The following is a 20,993-nucleotide window of genomic DNA, read 5'->3' on the forward strand; positions in this document are numbered from 1 at the left end:
CCTCTCTCATATCGTGGTAACACTGGGTTCACGCAGGAGGAAAGGGACGGACATTGGGTTAAAGGTTCTTCTGTGGAGGTGAAAAAGTGTAGGATATTCTGGTTTAGAACAACAGTTTCTGGTGAGTCTTAGAGTCAAGCTCGAGAAAATTCAATCAAATCCACTCATTTTTCCCCCAAATTGTTGTTATTACACAATGTTATGGTTCTGGGTAAGAACATTAGTGTTTGATTAAACACTGATGTAATCCTCGTTTTGCACATGAGCTTATTCACCCCTTAACTCCCACCTGAACCGAGCACATTTCCTCCAGTTTGGCTTTACCCCAATCCAAAAGCTTCTGGAAAAAAGGTGAGAAAATAGCGACAGAACTGAGACGAAAACAATGATGAAGATGTGACAAAAAAGTGAGAAAATTTAGACAAAAAACTGACAACAAATTGACAAAAGTTTGACAAAAAAATTATGAAAAAATGAAAAAAAATTGACAAAAAAATTATGGAAAAAGTGGCAAAACTGTCACAAAAATGTTTCAAAAATTGAAAAAAAAAACGTAATAAAAATTACTAAAAAAATGACAAATAATTTACCAAAAATGATGAAAAAGTGGCAAAAATTGACAAAAAATGATGAAAAAATGATGTAAAAAGTTGCAAAAACGTCACAAAAAATGACAAAAATCTGACAAAAAATTGACAAAAAATGATGAAAACATGATGGAAAAAGTGGCAAAAAAGGACAAAAATATGACTAAAAATTACTAACAAATTGACCAAAAATTGACCAAAAATTATGAAAAAATGATGGAAAAAGTGGCAAAAATGCCACAAAAATGTAAAAAAAATTGACAAAAAAGGACAAAAATATGACTAAAAATTACTAAAAATTGACCAAAAATTGACAAAAAATTATGAAAAAGTGGCAAAAATGTGACAAAAAATTTATACAAATTTGACAAAAAATTGACAAAAAATTATGTAAAAAGTTGCAAAAACGTCACTAAAAAATGACAAAAATCTGACAACAAATTGACAAAAAATGATGAAAACATGATGGAAAAAGTGACAAAAAAGGACAAAAATATGACAAAAAATTTAGAAAAAATTTAGAAAAAAATGTACAAAAAATGATGAAAAAAGTGGCAAAAATGTCACAAAAAGTCACAAAAAAAAGACAAAAAAATGTACAAAAAAATTACTACAAAAAATGATGAAAAAGTGGCAAAAAGTGACAAAAATGGACAAAATTTGACCACAATAGGACAAATGTGAAAAAAATGTACTATTTGACAAAAAAATTACAAAAATGAGTTGAAACCCCCCAAAAAATGATGAAAAAAAAATCTGATGTGAGGAAAAAGATCCATTTCGATGAGTTTTGTCGATCTTAGCTTTCAAACGAGGCGTTACACTGGCCTACAGGATTTGGGTAAAGCTGACCTGGAGAAAATGCTCTGGGTTCAGGCGGGAGTTAAGAGGTTAAATGACCCTCTGAGTAACAGTATCTAAACAAAAATGCAAATCCTTCTTCATTCCATGACCTGAGCTGCTAATGGAGTTTATTACATGTGTGCATCATGTGACTGAAGACTCTTGTGTTGTTTTGGTTGTTTATTTTTATACTGAGCCTAAAGGGAAAAACACTGGCACTTTTTATCTTTCTATTCATTTCATGTGTTTGTAATAATGTCCTTTATTTATTCAGTTCTGTTCGCAGGCCACGCTCAAAGCCACACTGCGGAACATTCCAGGTTTGTGATGTGTGGTAACAAAGTGAGATCTTCAAATGAACGGTAAATGTTCCCCTGAGCCCCCGGAGCAGGACGACACTGTGAGACTTTTGAGTGGTAGGAAACAAACGGGACGCTTCTGGAGCCTCGTGTAGCCGTCATTAACAAAAGAACCATCTGAAGTTTACAGTAACATCACGGACTCATGGAAACCTATGTGTAGTTTGGTCTGAATGTGTCGACGTGTGAGTGGATTCTGCCTGTTCTGCTCTGACTCATTAAAGAATCCACTTCTCTCTCCGAGTTCTCGGCTTTTTCTATACTGTGTGCGGACGTTTACTTCAAGTTTGTGTGAAGCAAAATCCACTTTTCAACCTCACACCCTTTAATGTTTCTCCCTACAGACTTTTTGTGTTTTCTAAGCATTTGGACGACAAACATCAATGTTATTAGTTTATGTTTATTTATTTTGATAGACCTCTGAGTTTCCTGCCTTAAACCAGCACAAACCTGATCTAAACCAGCACAAACCTGATCTAAACCAGCACAAACCAGTCCAGCCAGACCTGATCTAAACCCTGTCGAAACCAATCGGAACCTCCTCTAAACCAAACCTGGTCTAAACCAGTCCAAACCAGCTCTAAACCTGTCAAAACCAGCAGACAAGCCCAAACCTGGTCTGAACTGGTCCAAACCAGTCTAAAACTGCTCTAAACCTGTCAAAACCAGTGTAAACCAGTCCAAACCGGGTCTAAACCAGTCCAAACCAGGTCTAAAACAGTCTAAAACTGCTCTTAACCGGTCCAAATTAGGTCAGAACAGGCCCAAACCTGGTCTAAACCAGTCCAAACCAGTCTAAAACTGCTCTAAACCTGTCAAAACCAGCATAAACCAGACCAAACTGAGTCTAAACCAGTCCGAACCAGGTCCAAACCAGTCAAAAACTGCTCTAAACCTGTCAAAACAAGCATAAACCAGACCAAACTGAGTCTAAACCAGTCCGAACCAGGTCCAAACCAGTCTAAAACTGCTCTTAACCGGTCCACATTAGGTCGGAACAGGCCCAAACCTGCTCTAAACCAGCATAAACCAGCCCTAACTAGTCCAACCCCAACCTATACTAGTCCAAACTGGATATTTTGGGTATTACAAACTTGAACCGAATGGCAGTGAAACAACATGATTGGATAAAGTTTGCTCCACCAAACGGTCGAGCAAACTATTAAAGGGTTCACTGAGCGCATCCTTTCCAGTTCAGTTTTACTCAAATCTAAAAGCTTTTTGACTGGAGCTTATGTGCCAGTCTCACGCCTCATTTGAAAGCTAAGACCTACAAAACTGATCTGAACTGTTTTGTTGCGTTTGTTGTCGCCCCCTTTGTTGTCACATGTTTAGTGTGTGTTTTTTTTTATCTCTTTATCGTGATTTTAACATTTTAATTTTAACACAGTTTTAGAGAAATGTATAAATCTATAGATGTTGAAATTTGCCCATTTCTTTTCCAAAAACAAACACACGGTGAGAGACGCAGAGTGTGGCGCCCCCTGCTGGAGCTCAGAGACACTACAGCTCAGTCCCAGAGCGGATATTACACCTGCAATAAAAGTCAACCTTTGTACGAAGTGAAGTATCAGGACGACGTGTCGCAGTGAGTATTTCTTATAATAATGTCAAATAATGAGGCAGTGGTTTAGTCCAGTATGAACATGGTTTAGTCCTGGTTTAGTCCTGGTTTAGTCCTGGTTTAGTCCTGGTTTAGTCCTGGTTTAGACCTGGTTTAGTCCTGGTTTAGACCTGGTTTAGTCCTGGTTTAGTCCTGGTTTAGACCTGGTTTAGTCCTGGTTTAGTCCTGGTTTAGTCCTGGTTTAGACCTGGTTTAGACCTGGTTTAGACCTGGTTTAGTCCTGGTTTAGACCTGGTTTAGATCTGGTTTAGTCCTGGTTTAGATCTGGTTTAGTCCTGGTTTAGACCTGGTTTAGATCTGGTTTAGACCTGGTTTAGACCTGGTTTAGTCCTGGTTTAGACCTGGTTTAGTCCTGGTTTAGACCTGGTTTAGACCTGGTTTAGATCTGGTTTAGTCCTGGTTTAGACCTGGTTTAGACCTGGTTTAGACCTGGTTTAGTCCTGGTTTAGACCTGGTTTAGACCTGGTTTAGACCTGGTTTAGACCTGGTTTAGTCCTGGTTTAGTCCTGGTTTAGTCCTGGTTTAGTCCTGGTTTAGTCCTGGTTTAGACCTGGTTTAGTCCTGGTTTAGACCTGGTTTAGATCTGGTTTAGACCTGGTTTAGACCTGGTTTAGACCTGGTTTAGTCCTGGTTTAGACCTGGTTTAGACCTGGTTTAGACCTGGTTTAGTCCTGGTTTAGACCTGGTTTAGATCTGGTTTAGACCTGGTTTAGACCTGGTTTAGTCCTGGTTTAGACCTGGTTTAGACCTGGTTTAGACCTGGTTTAGACCTGGTTTAGATCTGGTTTAGACCTGGTTTAGTCCTGGTTTAGACCTGGTTTAGACCTGGTTTAGACCTGGTTTAGTCCTGGTTTAGACCTGGTTTAGACCTGGTTTAGACCTGGTTTAGATCTGGTTTAGACCTGGTTTAGTCCTGGTTTAGACCTGGTTTAGACCTGGTTTAGACCTGGTTTAGTCCTGGTTTAGACCTGGTTTAGACCTGGTTTAGACCTGGTTTAGACCTGGTTTAGATCTGGTTTAGACCTGGTTTAGTCCTGGTTTAGACCTGGTTTAGACCTGGTTTAGACCTGGTTTAGTCCTGGTTTAGACCTGGTTTAGTCCTGGTTTAGACCTGGTTTAGACCTGGTTTAGACCTGGTTTAGACCTGGTTTAGACCTGGTTTAGACCTGGTTTAGACCTGGTTTAGACCTGGTTTAGACCTGGTTTAGACCTGGTTTAGACCTGGTTTAGACCTGGTTTAGTCCTGGTTTAGTCCTGGTTTAGTCCTGGTTTAGACCTGGTTTAGATCTGGTTTAGTCCTGGTTTAGTCCTGGTTTAGTCCTGGTTTAGTCCTGGTTTAGACCTGGTTTAGACCTGGTTTAGTCCTGGTTTAGTCCTGGTTTAGACCTGGTTTAGACCTGGTTTAGACCTGGTTTAGACCTGGTTTAGACCTGGTTTAGATCTGGTTTAGACCTGGTTTAGACCTGGTTTAGTCCTGGTTTAGTCCTGGTTTAGTCCTGGTTTAGACCTGGTTTAGATCTGGTTTAGACCTGGTTTAGACCTGGTTTAGTCCTGGTTTAGACCTGGTTTAGACCTGGTTTAGTCCTGGTTTAGTCCTGGTTTAGTCCTGGTTTAGATCTGGTTTAGACCTGGTTTAGTCCTGGTTTAGATCTGGTTTAGACCTGGTTTAGTCCTGGTTTAGTCCTGGTTTAGTCCTGGTTTAGACCTGGTTTAGACCTGGTTTAGATCTGGTTTAGACCTGGTTTAGTCCTGGTTTAGTCCTGGTTTAGACCTGGTTTAGATCTGGTTTAGACCTGGTTTAGTCCTGGTTTAGACCTGGTTTAGACCTGGTTTAGTCCTGGTTTAGATCTGGTTTAGACCTGGTTTAGACCTGGTTTAGTCCTGGTTTAGATCTGGTTTAGACCTGGTTTAGACCTGGTTTAGACCTGGTTTAGACCTGGTTTAGACCTGGTTTAGTCCTGGTTTAGATCTGGTTTAGACCTGGTTTAGACCTGGTTTAGACCTGGTTTAGACCTGGTTTAGACATGGTTTAGTCCTGGTTTAGACCTGGTTTAGTCCTGGTTTAGTCCTGGTTTAGTCCTGGTTTAGACCTGGTTTAGTTCTGGTTTAGTCCTGGTTTAGACCTGGTTTAGTCCTGGTTTAGACCTGGTTTAGACCTGGTTTAGACCTGGTTTAGACCTGGTTTAGACCTGGTTTAGACCTGGTTTAGTCCTGGTTTAGTCCTGGTTTAGTCCTGGTTTAGACCTGGTTTAGGTCTGGTTTAGTCCTGGTTTAGACCTGGTTTAGACCTGGTTTAGACCTGGTTTAGACCTGGTTTAGTCCTGGTTTAGTCCTGGTTTAGACCTGGTTTAGTCCTGGTTTAGTCCTGGTTTAGACCTGGTTTAGACCTGGTTTACACCTGGTTTAGACCTGGTTTAGTCCTGGTTTAGTCCTGGTTTAGACCTGGTTTAGTCCTGGTTTAGACCTGGTTTAGACCTGGTTTAGTCCTGGTTTAGTCCTGGTTTAGTCCTGGTTTAGACCTGGTTGTCCTGGTTTAGTCCTGGTTTAGACCTGGTTTAGACCTGGTTTAGTCCTGGTTTAGTCCTGGTTTAGACCTGGTTTAGACCTGGTTTAGTCCTGGTTTAGTCCTGGTTTAGACCTGGTTTAGTCCTGGTTTAGTCCTGGTTTAGTCCTGGTTTAGTCCTGGTTTAGTCCTGGTTTAGACCTGGTTTAGTCCTGGTTTAGACCTGGTTTAGACCTGGTTTAGTCCTGGTTTAGTCCTGGTTTAGACCTGGTTTAGTCCTGGTTTAGTCCTGGTTTAGTCCTGGTTTAGACCTGGTTTAGTCCTGGTTTAGACCTGGTTTAGACCTGGTTTAGTCCTGGTTTAGACCTGGTTTAGACCTGGTTTAGTCCTGGTTTAGACCTGGTTTAGACCTGGTTTAGTCCTGGTTTAGTCCTGGTTTAGACCTGGTTTAGACCTGGTTTAGTCCTGGTTTAGTCCTGGTTTAGACCTGGTTTAGACCTGGTTTAGTCCTGGTTTAGTCCTGGTTTAGACCTGGTTTAGTCCTGGTTTGGTCCTGGTTTAGTCCTGGTTTAGACCTGGTTTAGTCCTGGTTTAGACCTGCCACACCCGACTCCCTGCTTAAACCGAGTTTAGTCTTTTGTATCTGGTTTAGTGCTGGTTAAGGCCTGGTCTAGTCCGGGTCTGGTCGATCCACTAGTTGTAATTCCTGCACCATTTTGTTTAATTTAAAATCTTGTGTGGTGGTTTACAGAGCCAAAAACATGACTGATTATTTTTGAAAACCATCAGGCATTTGCAAAAATGTGCTGGCACATCTTCAGTTAGATTGATTTGTTGTTTTAAATAATAATAATTGTCTTGAATAAAGGTGCAGAAAAAACACTTCCTGTCATTCCAGGCGGAAAACAGTTATTTACTGCTGCCTGTGGTAAATGACTGTATTTTAACACATTTTAAAATACAATTTTAATACATACATATTTGTATTTCTTATATATTTTCATGAGTTGTATTGATGGATTTGTTTTATTGAGTTATTGTCGTGTTTATGGTGTTGAGGCACATTGAGTTGCCTTGTGTGTGAAATGTGCTCTATAAATAAATCTGCTTTTCCTTTGAGGGACAAAAGGTCCGCCCTGACTCCAACACAGTTACTTTATCTTTAGAATGACCTGACAGACGTGTGGAGGACGAGGAGCCGCTCTGAGCGACTCAGTGGCTTTAGTAAAGTCCAGATGTTGGTGATGTTTGAGGAACAGTTTGAGTCTAGTGTTGCAGCTCTGTGAGGACACTCCTGATGTTTTATTGGTCTAAACAAAAACTACTGGATTTGTTGGATCTGTTTCTAACCTGTTTGTTCTGATCTAATGAACTCTTCTTCTGATTCTCAGCAGCTTCATCATGGACCCACCTGGACCTGGCCCCGGGTCCAAACCCAGACCTAAACCTGCTCCCAGCTCTGTGTCTCTGAGAAGTGACCGCTCTAAAGAAAACCCTCCTGTCTTTAAAGAACCTCCTCCTGAAGACCAGAGGTCAGTCCCATAAATAACATATTGACCAAAGTGTGCAGAGCTGTCCCTGTCTTTGGCCGATTTGTCCATTTGAGTCTCTTCAGTCACAGAGTTTAATCTGGGAGGTTTCAGGAAACATAAACCAGTCTCTGGCCTCCTATTGAACGGCCACAATCAGAGAAATCCATCAATTATCATTTTACACGACAACAAAACAATACAATAGAATAAATCGAGGCCTTCACCAAGTCCCTCACGTTACAATATTTATACAGTTTATAAACTTGTCCATAAACTAAACTCTAGTGAGAAAATAATCAGATAGAAAGTGAAGTGTCGTCATCCTCACTTTTGGTGAAACGTCCTTTTCTTCTGCAAATTTGAATCATCAAAAGTTGCTTCTTTAATCCATTATGACACAAACATTCCAACAGCAACAAACAAACAGATCTAGAACAGACACTGAGCAAAAGGCCTGTTGTTGAATGAAAGATAATAAGTATTTGAGGTGGACTGGACCAACCAGGTTTAAGGTTAAACTCAGTCAGTCTCTGTTTGTTCAAATGAACTCTTCTTCTGATTCTCAGCAGCTTCAACATGGACCCACCTGGACCTGGGTCTAAACCCAGACCTAAACCTGCTCCCAGCTCTGTGTCTCTGAAAAGTGACCACTCCAAAGGCTACCCTCCTCACTTTAAAGAACCTCCTCCTGAAGACCAGAGGTAAGACCTGCGTAAACCAGAGTCAGACCTGGTTTAGTCCTGGTTTAGTCCTGGTGTGAGCTGTAGATGGTGAGTCCTCAGGAGGTCTGTGGAGGAGCTTCTTGTGAGTCTAAATGAGTCCAAAGGCGGCTGCAGTGGTCTCTGCTCAGTCTCTAATGTTTCTGTTTGTTGGTTCACAGGGAGCCAGGCCCAAAGGAGCAGCTGGACGCCATATTCACGGTGAGTAGCCACGACTGCAGCGTGTGTGGGGTTCTCTGTGGGGCTCCTCAGGTCCTCTCTTTGACTGAAACTCTTTCAATCTGATTCTATTCCAGCGTCTGGAGGAGGACATCCTGACGTTTGTCAAAGAGCAGCTGCAGAGGCTCCACAGGCTCCTGGTCTCAGAGTACCCAGAGAGTAGCTCAGAGAGTGAGGAGGAGCAGAGCAGCAGAGAGGCTGTGCTGAACATCACCCTGGACTTCCTGAGGAGGATGAAGCAGGAGCAGCTGGCCGAGCGTCTGAGCTCCAGTAAGAACTCTTCCACATCTACATAACTTTAATAACTTATATTTGAGTTTGTGTCCAGTGAAGAGTTCACTGTTGTCTCTGTCTTTATTCAGGGAGTTCTGTTGGAGTTTGCAGAGATAAACTGAAGAGTCATCTGCAGCAGAGGTTCAGCTTTGTGTTTGAGGGCGTGGCTAAAGCAGGAAACTCCGCCCCCCTGCACCAGATCTACACAGAGCTCTACATCACAGAGGGAGGGGCCTCAGAGGTCAACCAGGAACATGAGGTCAGACACATCGAGACGGCGTCCAGGAAACCAGCCGCTACAGAGACCAGCATCACATGTGAAGACCTGTTTAAAGGCCCCGCCCACAGACAGCAGCCAATCAGAGCAGAGCTGACAGAGGAGGGACCAATCAGGACGGTGCTGACGAAGGGCGTGGCCGGCGTGGGGAAAACAGTGCTGACCCAGAAGTTGAGTCTGGACTGGGCTGAAGGCAGAGCCCACCAGGACGTCCAGCTGCTGTTCCCCTTCACTTTCAGAGAGCTCAATGTGCTCAGAGACACAGAGTACAGCCTGGTGGAGCTGCTGCACCACTTCTTCAGTCAAACCAAAGGTCTCTGCAGCTTTCAGCAGCTCCAGGTGCTCTTCATCTTTGACGGTCTGGACGAGTGCAGACTTCCTCTGGACTTCAGCCGGACCCGGGTCCTGACGGAGCCCACAGAGAGCGCCTCAGTGGAGGAGCTGCTGGTGAACCTCATCAGGGGGAGCCTGCTTCCCTCCGCTCGCCTCTGGATAACCACACGCCCCGCGGCGGCCAATCAGATCCCTGCTGAGTGCGTCTCCATAGTGACAGAGGTGCGAGGGTTCAGCGACCCACAGAAGGAGCAGTACTTCAGGAAGAGGTTCAGAGACGAGCAGCAGGCCACAGACATCATCTCCCACATCAAGAGCATCCACAGCCTGTACATCATGTGCCACATCCCAGTCTTCTGCTGGATCCTCTCCACAGTCCTGCTCCATCTGATGGAGACCAGAGAGAGAGGAAAGCTGCCCCGCACCCTCACCCAGATGTACATCCACCTCCTGGTGGTCCAGGCCAAAGTCAAGAACATCAAGTATCATGAGGGTTCTGGGACAGACCTTCACTGGACTCCAGAGACCTGGGAGATGGTGCGGTCTCTGGGAAAACTGGCCTTTGAGCAGCTGCAGAAAGGAAACCTGATCTTCTACGAGAGTGACCTGAGCGAGTGTGGGCTGGACGCTGCAGCCGCCTCAGTGTACTCCGGAGTCTTCACACAGGTCTTTAGAGAGGAGCCAGGCCTGTACCAGGACAAGGTCTACTGCTTCATCCATCTGACTGTGCAGGAGTTTCTGGCTGCTCTTCACGTCCATCAGACCTTCGTCAGCTCTGGGGAGAACCTGCTGTCCTCACCACACTCCTCTGAGAGCCCTGAGACCTTCTACCGCTCTGCTGTGGACCGGGCCTTACAGAGTCCAAACGGACACCTGGACCTGTTCCTGCGCTTCCTCCTGGGGCTGTCTCTGCCGACCAATCAGAGCCTGCTGCCAGGTCAGCTGACTCACACAGGAAGTGACTCGACCAATCAGGAGACAGTAAAGTACATCAAACAGAAGCTGAATGAAGAGGGTCTGTCTGCAGAGAGGAGCCTGAACCTGCTCCACTGTCTGAACGAACTGAACGACCACAGTCTGATAGAGCAGATACAGAGATACATGAGAAAAGGACTTCTCTCCTTGTTACGTTCTCCTGCTCATTGGTCTGCTCTGTCCTTCCTCTTACTGTCCTCAGACTCAGACCTGGAGGAGTTTGACCTCAGGAAATACTGTCCTTCAGAGACAGTTCTCCTGAAGCTGCTGCCGGTCGTCAAAGCCTCCACCAAAGCCATGTGAGTCCAGACTGTATTTAAACACTTGTGTCTTGGCTCTCGTCTCTAATCGTCCTCTCTGTCCTCAGTCTGAGCGGCTGTGGCCTGTCTCCTCTCAGCTGTGCTCCTCTGGCCTCAGTCCTCAGCTCCTCCAGTCTGACTCACCTGGATCTCAGTAACAACGACCTCCAGGACTCAGGAGTGGAGCTGCTGTGTTCTGGACTGAAGAGCGCCCCCTGCAGACTGCACACCCTCAGGTGAGACGCTCCCATGATGCACTCTGTCTCTGTGTCCACATTAGAGGCTAATGCTGTGTGTCTTTAGTCTGTCTGGATGTCTGGTCTCAGAGAGGGGCGGGGCTTCTCTGGCCTCAGCTCTGAGCTCCGCCCCCTCCCACCTGAGAGAGTTAGACCTGAGCTACAACAATCCAGGACCCTCCACCGAGCTCCTGACCGCTCTACGGGCCCCTCAGGGGCCCCTGCACTCTCTCAGGTGAGCCCCCCCTGGACTCTCTCAGGGTCTTGTCTCTGGTCCATGGTTGGTCCAGGTCTGGTCTACAGTAAACTGGACTTGTGTGTTTCAGGCTGGATCCTGCTGGAGAACAGTGGATGGTCCCAGGTCCGAGGAAATGTGAGTCCGTGTTTTATTCATTTCATGGAAATAACTTGAACTTCATCAGGTTTACATGATCTGTTTTTAGAGGAAAAATCTGCAAAGAGATAGATTTAATTTACAAAATATGCACCAAATCCATGCTCTTCTGAATATATGTGTCAGACTTATTACAGCTTATTACACATGAAAGAACTCTTCAGACACAGGAACAGGAAGTGATGTCATGAGTTGTGTTTGTTTCCTCAGATTCCTGTGAGTTTTCTCTGGATCCAAACACAGCTCAGAGGAACCTCCTTCTGTCTGAGGACAAACGGACTGTGAGAGTGAGAGAGGAGCAGCAGTATCCAGATCATGAGGACAGGTTCATGGACAAGCCTCAGGTCCTGAGCTCCACTGGCCTGAGGGGGCGCTGTTACTGGGAGGTGCAGTGGAGCGGGAGGTGGTGGGTTGATATAGCAGTGAGTTACAGAGGAATCAGAACGAGAGGAGACAGAGAGGAGAGGAGGTTTGGAAACAATGATCAGTCCTGGAGTCTGAGAATCTTTGGTGGAGATTACTATGTCTTTCACAACAAGAGAGAAACACGCCTCTTCCCCACCTCCTCCTCTCGCTCTCGCTCAGGTGTAGTGGGCGTGTTCCTGGACTCTGAGGCTGGAGCTCTGTCCTTCTATGAGGTCGGCTCTGGTGGAAAACTGTCCCACATTCACACCTTCACCTCCTCCTTCACTGAGCCTCTGTTTCCTGGGTTTAGGCTGAGGGATGAAGGTGACTCTGTGTCTGTGTTAGACCTGAGGAGAGCGCCCCCTGGTGGACCTCTGTGACTGAGCTCTTTTATGACACACATTTGATTGACAGCTGTAAGGACCAATCACAGCTGGCTCCGCCTGTAATCACTGATTCACTGTTGAAATAAAACACGTCTTTATTAAATCATCACTTGTGTGTTTGAGGCTCTGACAGATACAGGTGGAGCCGTCGCCCTGTTACCGTGAGGTCGACGGTTCACATCTCAGTCTCACCCGCACTTACTCTGTCAATGAGCAAGACACTTCACCCCAGAGGGTCAGTGGTTTAAAGTATTATTCAGTGTTTGAGACTAAAACCAGGTAGAAACTAAGCACTGGAGACAAAAACTATGTATTTCATTAATCTTCTTCATGCCCTCATAGCCTTATAGTTTTAAAGTTGCTTATTTTGAACTAAATTCTGTGTTTTATGTTTTATGTTGCACGATTGTACCGAGAAAAAATCCTAGTTTGTGAACCTGTTCTCAAACAATGGCAATAAAAACTATTCTGATTCTAAAATATTGTGATTTTACGATTCTTCACGATTATCGGCCTGGTGAAAGGAAACAACTGATGTTTTTAGGTTTTGCTTTTTAAAACTGAAACTTGAAACATTCACTGTTTCTAAAAATAAAAAAAGGAAACAAAGTGTAAGACAGTGATAACGACGGGTTTGAGATCATACACCTGCCAGTATAATCTCCCCTCTTTAAGGCCAAAGCAGCTGTGGGTGTGGGATGTGCAGATGTTACGGTGGTGGGACATATAGAGGGACAGACTCACTCATATTATACAAATAAACTTACATTTTCATATTAGGTTTGATTTAATTTGCTGTTTTAGACCCAAATTACAAAACAAAACTCTCATAAAAAGTACAGCAGCCAAACTCGTAGTGATGTGAGGACTATGTGTAACCCCGGACTCACGGTAAGTAGATTAGGTGAAATTAAAAGTATAGACCAGTTGCCAGGTTCAATAGGATTACAATAGGAACTAAGGTGAATGTGCAATGAAATGGCTGTAGACAAGGCGTAAATAAGAAAAAGTATTATTTAGTATTATTTTATTCAATATGTGACAATAAGCAGAGCCGGCGTATGTAACCAAAAATAACTCCCCAGTCCCATTGAGCTCAGTGTTTCAGTTTGTTTAAGTCTTAAGTCAAGTCAATTGTCTTCATTGTTCAGATCTTTTTCCTTTAAAGTGGTGTTTTAAGGCGTTACCTCTCGGATATTGGTAGAAAGACGGTTGTTCTTCGACGTTCAGTTCTGTTCTGGGCACAGGCTCGACGTCTCCGTCCAGAGAGAATCCAGGAAATCCATCCAGGGTTTTCTTAACCATGAAAAACCAGCCTGCACAACAATCATGGTATTATTGTTTACAGATAAATAAAAATCTGTTATCCTGTCTCTTCTCAGTCGTTATAGCTTTGTTCTTTATATCTTAAAAAATATACAGTAATACTTCACATACATGTTTTTAACTCAAATATCCTTTTTAATACATGAAATAGTTTTTAATCCATGTAAAACAAGCAAATGAATTTCTCTTTTTAACGTTTTTTTTATTATTATGTAACCAAATTATGATTCAATATTTTTTTAACTAATCAACATATTGATTTTAAGTGAATTTTAACTTTTTATAACTCATGAAATGAAACTAATGAATTCAAATATTCTCCTTCAAAATCAACACTTCAGTAAAACCTTATCTGTGCTACTGGGTTTAGCATCACAGAAGAATTACTGTGCACTTTCATATAGAGTTCATGAATGTGACGTCATATCGCTAAGCATTATGGGATTAATGTTCACATTAAAACACTTGGACACCACAGTGAGTTACATGTTTTTACCAGCAGTAACTCAGCAGCTAACGGAGCTGATCCACGGCTTTTTTCTCCACTTTTTATACTGTTTTTAGCTCATGTTAGTCAATGGAAATGTTTGCTAACAGCTGCAAAGATGGCGGATCTCCATGGCAACTGTGGACTTTCCCGAACTCTATTACAAACCATGAAAAATGTACAATAAACTTCAAAAATAATAATTACATTGGATCAAAAAAAGCGCAAAAACAACCAAAAGTGCTTCTGTGTTTTATGAACTAAACTAGAATTTGGTAGAAACCACATCTTTACCAAAAATAGCTTTTACATCGCTTTCAAACAAAAAAAACGGCACTCGAGATTAGCGTTAGCATCGCGCTAATATTAGCATCGCGCTAGCATGTTTTTCTAATCCTCACATGGCATGGACTTACCAAGATGAGGCATCGTGAGGAACAGCCTCTCCAGCTAGTGCTCCTTCCACTTCACACAACAATTATTCCAAATCAACCAAAATACAAAGTCATTTCTTTACATCGTTTTTTTATATATAAAACTGACCAGACCTAGAGGTTTTGTCTCGGACCGTCTCCAGCCTGTCCCGCTCATTCCCGGAGCGCGAAAGACCGAAAACTAGTGAGTGATTCGGTTCCGCAGCTCGGGAGGCGGGACTAATACCATTTTTAACAAATCAAAAGGTCATTATCGCCCAACGTGACCGTGAAAACAGGAAAATAAAGTTTGAGTGAGGGGATCACACTTCCTCTTTTCAAAATAAATGTATTTCAAAATAAAAGTGCGTAAATACAAAACAGCAAAAAGGAGAGACTGGGTTACATATGTGTGTCATGTCATTTATGTTAAAAATCAAAATGACTTTAGGCAGGACGAGCGACAAAGATGTAAATGATCTCTGACTGTTATTATGTCAACGCCACATTGCACATCTGGAACATACACGTGGGAAAGGACGCCCTCTGGTGGAGACTGCGCCAAAAAAGGCACTTCTCGATCATCGATCATTTTCTTTCTACTCTGCAGATTGTGATACAGAAATGTTTGTATTGTGTTTTTCAAGCCTGTGTTAATGATTACAGTGTCGTCATTATTCATTCACTCCAGACTCAGTGGTGGAAACTCAAATCAAACAAATTCACTCTGAAACTCTGGTGTTTTATTTTCTAAAAGGTCCATGAAGCCTCTCAGTGTGAATAATAATAGCCTGAAGTCAAATTCATCAGAACAGAGTAAATATATTATTATCCGGGGCCGTTTTTGGATCGATTTAAGGCGTCCTGTAAGTGGGAATGGCTGCTGTCGTGTAACGCACTGTCCACTAGGGGCATCAGGATTTTCTTACACATGTGGGCATGTGGGGTTCAAGATCCGGCCTTGCTTTTATGCTGTCTTTTAATTTGTAATGCTTTTCCAAATGTGACAGTGTGAATGTTGGGTGAGCCAAACAAAAATCCCATGTATTTTTAGTGGTGACTTTTCGAAAACGTAAATTATTAAGAGTTTAATGGCACGACGCCGGCTCATCAGCAATGTGCTAACGACAGACACTTGTGCGGGTATTTTACAAGAAAGAAATACTTGAAAATTACTGTCATAACTTTGCAGTTTTAGGCAAATCTTCAATCTGACCTTGTATGTTTCATGTCCGTGTTAGCACAGAGCTGATTAGCCTGTGCTGTGACGTTAAACTCTTAATCTTTGACTTTTTGGAAAAGTCAATGCAAAAAATATATGGGCTTTTTTATGTTGGACCCGACACTGACCTGAAGTGGGTGGGACTGTTGAGCCTTAACCTTATTAACACATTTAGTGCCAAAAACAGATTTTTTATTTTTTTTGATAGATCGATAACACGCAGTGTTTCAAAACATGTCAACAATGTTGTTGTTGACTTGAACTAATATATTTAGGCATTTGCCTTTTCCCATAACATTAGTGTCCTACAGAGAGGAGAGAGGAGGAGGTGAGGAGGAGGTGAGGAGGAGGAGAGGAGGAGGAGAGGAGGTGAGGAGTTAATCAGAGGAGAATGTTTGATAAAACATTGATTATCTCAGAATCTAGATAATTTTTGATCAAACTAGCCTCTGTTTAGCTTTGGAGTCGAATGAAACTGTTTTCACCTGTGGAGAGCTTAGATTCTCGTCTTTCAAACGTTATAAAGCTATAACATAGAACACGCTGTGCTGCTACAAATATCCTGAAAAACGGTCTGGATTGTTGCAGCTAAATCCCCAAAACAGCGCGGCCTCAATGTGTTAAAATGTCCGATGTTCATTTGCTCCGACATGTCGACACTGCAGCGTTTCTCTGCACGGCCTGAAAACGGCTTTGTTTTCGTGTAGTGACTGATTTTATCTGGACTTCTCCAGCCCCATGTTCACTGATAGGACAAAAGGAGCCTCCGGAATAAAGTGAATAAAGGGGGTTCAGTTTCCTTACTCCGCCCACCCACCTCTGACCCCTGACGTCACACGCTATCAGAGCCGGTGTCATGGCGGCACAACAGCTGTCCACTTTACTACGGTTATGTGCACTGTCGTTGTTTGTAAAAGCTCAAGCTCAGCGATGTCATCGTGTGATGTTCACAGTAGCATTTATTTTATTGTGAAATGTTACTATATGTTACCAAGGACAAATTGTACTTTAATTTTTGTAAGTGAAGTTCACCAAATCCTTCATTTTACTAGTTGTTTCATAAGTATTTCATGTTTAGAGGCAAGTTCTAGCCATATTTCATTTGTTATTACCATGTCAGAAGTGTTGCTCACTTATGCCTGTACTGTCACTGCACCACGTGCTTTCTGAGCTCCGCAGCAGCGCCTCCCTCAGTCTGCGTTATGCTTTCTGAGAGGTGGGTATTGATTTGTGCTCGTCAAATTTAACAATATTAATTAGATAATTGGACACTCCAAATTAAGATAATTCAAGGTTAAAATATCTGAATGTACATTTTTAAGAGTTGTAGGAAGTAAGCCCATGTATAAAACGTTTTTGTCTTTTTAGCAAGCTAATGTAAAATGTGCTAGAGCTAAAAGCATCATCTATGTGTTCACTTGCTAACATATTTTTGACACTGGACAATGCAAAATAATATAGCCACATGTGTTAGATATGTTAAATGCATAGAAGTGCACTATTTTACACACTGTGAATATGATTTTGTTACATACAGGCTGAAAAAGTCTGCATTTTGGCATTTTGAGGTCAATGACCTCTTCGGGTCATCAGAGGTCAAATACAGCTTACCTCCACAGCTAAAAATAAGCCTTATGGTATGGGCTAACTGTGATAAAACTTTCATGCTTTCTTCATAAAAACGCACAATTGTGCATTTTTATGAAGCTTAACCGCTCTACTAACAGGGGACTGGTGAGCTGTGTGCATGGGAGAGACTGCAGTACATTTCATGTACATTTTATTTTATTTTGTGCAGGTATGTGCAACACTTCATCGTTCATGGTCAACATTTTATAAATTACACTGGGCATTTTGAAAATGCAATTCATGTTTTTTATTTACATGTTAAAAATGTATTTTAATTTCATTGTTTCAAAAATGTCTAAAAAGTATGTGCACAATATTCGCTGCACTCAGTTTGCCCTATGCTTTCTGAGAGGGGACTGGTGAGCTGTGTGCATGGGAGAGACTACAGTACATTTCATGTACATTTTATTTTATTTTGTGCAGAAGCCAGTAAAGTGCTCGCGGTGATCGACTCGTCTCCTGGTCCTTCCTTCTCCGCGCAGTACTCCAATCGAACACAACGTAGAGACCACAAAGGGTTAACGGATGTTCCCCAAGTCCATAAGACTATGTTGAACTGATCCACACCCGTTACATACACAAAGGAACCGGTTGTGTATGTGAAAGTTGTTGACTATGCGCGGCCAAGAAAGTTACCGCTGTTGGGCTAAGAATAAAAGCCATGAAACTAACGAAGCCATCGATATTTCAGCAAATATAATGCACAGACATTACATTGGCGACGAGCGTAAAGGCAAAGACAACGCACGTAAGGAAGCCAAAAAAACAAAACGAGCATGGCTACACACGCTTCTCCACTCCCAGCTTCTGACACAGAGAGCGAACCTGGTTCAGTCGGGCCTCGTTGGACAAAATGGCTCCAAAGGTTTGAGAACTATACCACAGCGATGAATATCTCAGGCATACCCGTCACTATGGGCGGGCCATAGGGGGCCGTGCCCTGATCACAAAGAGTTTGAGATTATTTGGAACAACCCAAGGTCAAATCCACCAGCCAGGATTGAAAGATGGGGACTAAGACTTCAGCCATACAACTTTAGAGTGGAACACAGGAAAGGTGCGGACAACCCAGCTGACTTTATGTCTCGCCATCCACTGCCATCACATACGAGTGAAAGCACTCGTGCGAGCAAGGTTGCAGAGGAGTGTGTGAACTTCTTCTCATACCATTCCACTCCAAAAGCTATGACGCTTCAAGAAATTCAAACAGAAACACTGAAAGATCCTGTTTTACAAGAAGTTGTTGGTCACATCAGAGACAACACGTGGCGTCACACAGAAAAGTCACAACATGCTGACATACTAAAACTATTCCAACATGTCTGCAGCGAACTAACTGTAACTGACTCCTCGGACATTGTTCTCAGGGACACTCGGATTGTTATTCCAACTGTCCTGCAAGAGAGAGCGATACAACTCGCCCATGAAGGACATCAGGGCATCATCAAGACGAAAGCATTGCTCCGAACCAAGGTATGGTTTCCGGATATTGATCGCAAAGCAGAGACAACAGTACATAACTGCCTGGCATGTCAAGCTAATACACAAATCACTCAAAACGAACCGTTACAAATGTCACCATTACCTGAAGCACCGTGGCATAGTGTAAGCGCAGACTTTTATGGACCATTGCCCACCGGAGAATATCTGTTTGTCATTACAGATGATGACTCTCGCTACCCCATTGTTGAAAATGTGCGTTCAACATCAGCATCAACCGTTATCCCAGTTTTCGACAAAGTGTTCTCCATGTTTGGAATCCCCAGGGTGGTAAAGACAGACAATGGACCGCCATTTAACAGTGACTGTTTTTCACAGTTTGCAGACGACCTGGGATTTCACCATCGCAGAATAACACCTCTTTGGCCTCAAGCCAATGCCACTGCCGAAAGATTCATGAGAACCTTAGGCAAAGCACTACGTGTCGCAGAAACACAAGGCATTCCCTGGAAACAGCAACTCAACATCATCCTGCGTGAATATCGATCCACACCTCACAGAACCACTGCTAGTTCACCAGCTGAGGTACTTTTCCAACGCAAGATGTTTACAGAACTCCCTTCTTTCAGTAACACAGCAAAACGATGCTCAGATGCAGAAGTGAGAACAAAGGACACTAACGCAAAGACCAAGATGAAAAACACTGCTGATGCAAAGCGTCCTGCCACACCTCACTCACTTACTACAGGTGACACCGTGCTACATCGCCAACTCAAGCACAATAAACTGTCACCACCGTATAACACCAAACCATACAGAGTGACCAAAGTCAGAGGTTCTGCAGGAACAGCCACAAGAGACGGACACTCAGTCGTCAGGAACGCGTCATTCTTCAAGAAGGTTTCACCTGAGCTTCAAAATGTTCCCCCTGATCCTAATGACAATCCTCCTGTGACTGTTATGCCCAGATGTCCATCCCGAGTTAACCGATGCTCACCTGCTCATTTAAATGAGTACATTAGACCTAAAGGTTGATCTGCTATTTGTAACGATCAGTGCAAATGTTCATGGTCATGTGAGCAATGTTGTGATATTTGCTGATACCGTGTTCACAAGTCAGTGCTACTAATACATGTTTTATTTCAAATGTTACAGCTATGCTATAGAGAGCACATTGTTCAGTAATGGTATAAAGTTACATATAGCGTTTAAAGGATGAAGTGTTTACCTTCTGACACTATTCATAATATAAGAGAAAAGTTGCAAATGTGATGTTCACAGCAACATGTATTTTATTGTGAAATGTTTCTACACAGAGGAACCGGATGTGGATGTGGAAGTTGTTGACTATGCGCTCGGCCAAGAAAGTTACCGCTGTTGGGCTAAGAATAAAAGCCATGAAACTAACGAAGCCATCGATATTTCAGCAAATATAATGCACAGACATTACAGACAGGCTGATAAAGAGCTCACAAACGCTCTGACTTCACGTTTGATCAATGAGGGAAGACATTTCCTCTGAATCCGTCTGAAGTAGAAGCAACAAAAACAAAGTCATGAGTCCAGACAAAGGTTTTATTTTCAGTGTCCAGATACAGGTACAGGAGCAGGGGCGGAGCAGACACAGGCAGCACAGGGACTACGGGGCCCCAAACACCAAAACTGCATGTTACTGTAAAACATACATAGTAATATCATACAAATAAGTGTGGCTTTAAACACAGCAAAAAATAACGAGAAATAAGTACAAATAATCACATTTTCTCTTGATGTGAGTGAAAAAAATCTGTGTAAATAAAGGAAAGACATCTCATTATTTAAATCAGCTAAATTAGAGAGCAAATATCTATTAAACTTTAACAGAGGCTTTTCTCATTCATTTTAAGTGTAACAAATACTTATTCCACTATAATTTAACCTTTTTTCTGATATTTATTTCTGTGTAAAAGACATAAGTGAAACATGTTGGTCCACTAAAAGGTGAATATGGACCTTACTATTTCTAAACTCCAGACCACGTGCCTGGTGTTTGTAAGTCTGTGCAGAGGTTTGGCTGTATCATTAGGACTCCTCGCGGGTCAGGCCGGTGGACAGCGCGTCTATCTGCCCGTTTAAATGGGACTTCACGTTAAACTGTGTTTGCAAAGTGGATGAAATAAAGTCTTATTAATGAAGTGCACGGCTTCCTTTGCCTCTGACTCCGTCTCAGAGAAGTGCAGAGGAGATTTCTGTGCGATGGTAAAAGCGTTTTTATTCATAAAGTCTGGACACAGACAGGTGCCTGATCAGCCTCTGTCCCTCAGCTGTCGGAGCCAGAGGTGTTTGAGGATCACTGAGCTCTTGGTCCTGACTCCTCCTCTGATGCCTTTGTCTTGTTTATTTCAGCCGTAGACCTGTTTTTGGCCTGGTTTACATGTGGTTTAGTCCTTGGTTTGATGAGGCTAAATATTTACAGAAAGTCTAATGTACAATAGGATGAAGTTTAGCAGAATAAGTTTGAGTTGTTTCTTGT

At 42.8% G+C, this 20,993-nt stretch overlaps 1 protein-coding gene and 1 long non-coding RNA gene across 2 annotated transcripts in view; both read left to right on the forward strand.

Annotated features, from left to right (window-relative positions):
* LOC306966347 overlaps window positions 1-20,993 on the forward strand; it is a 347,602-nt gene that overhangs the window by 118,843 nt on the left and 207,766 nt on the right. The window lies entirely within an intron of this gene.
* LOC306966675 (protein NLRC3-like) lies at window positions 7,284-11,958 on the forward strand (the record flags this gene model as incomplete). The annotated part of the gene is given in 10 exon segments (XM_079561488.1): window positions 7,284-7,304; window positions 7,306-7,448; window positions 8,015-8,149; window positions 8,329-8,368; window positions 8,464-8,656; window positions 8,749-10,543; window positions 10,612-10,779; window positions 10,847-11,014; window positions 11,106-11,152; window positions 11,384-11,958. Coding segments are annotated over 10 exon segments (3,285 nt in total).

This window comes from Gobius niger (assembly GCF_951799975.1).
Source record: "Gobius niger genome assembly, chromosome: 8".
NCBI lineage: Eukaryota > Metazoa > Chordata > Actinopteri > Gobiiformes > Gobiidae > Gobius > Gobius niger.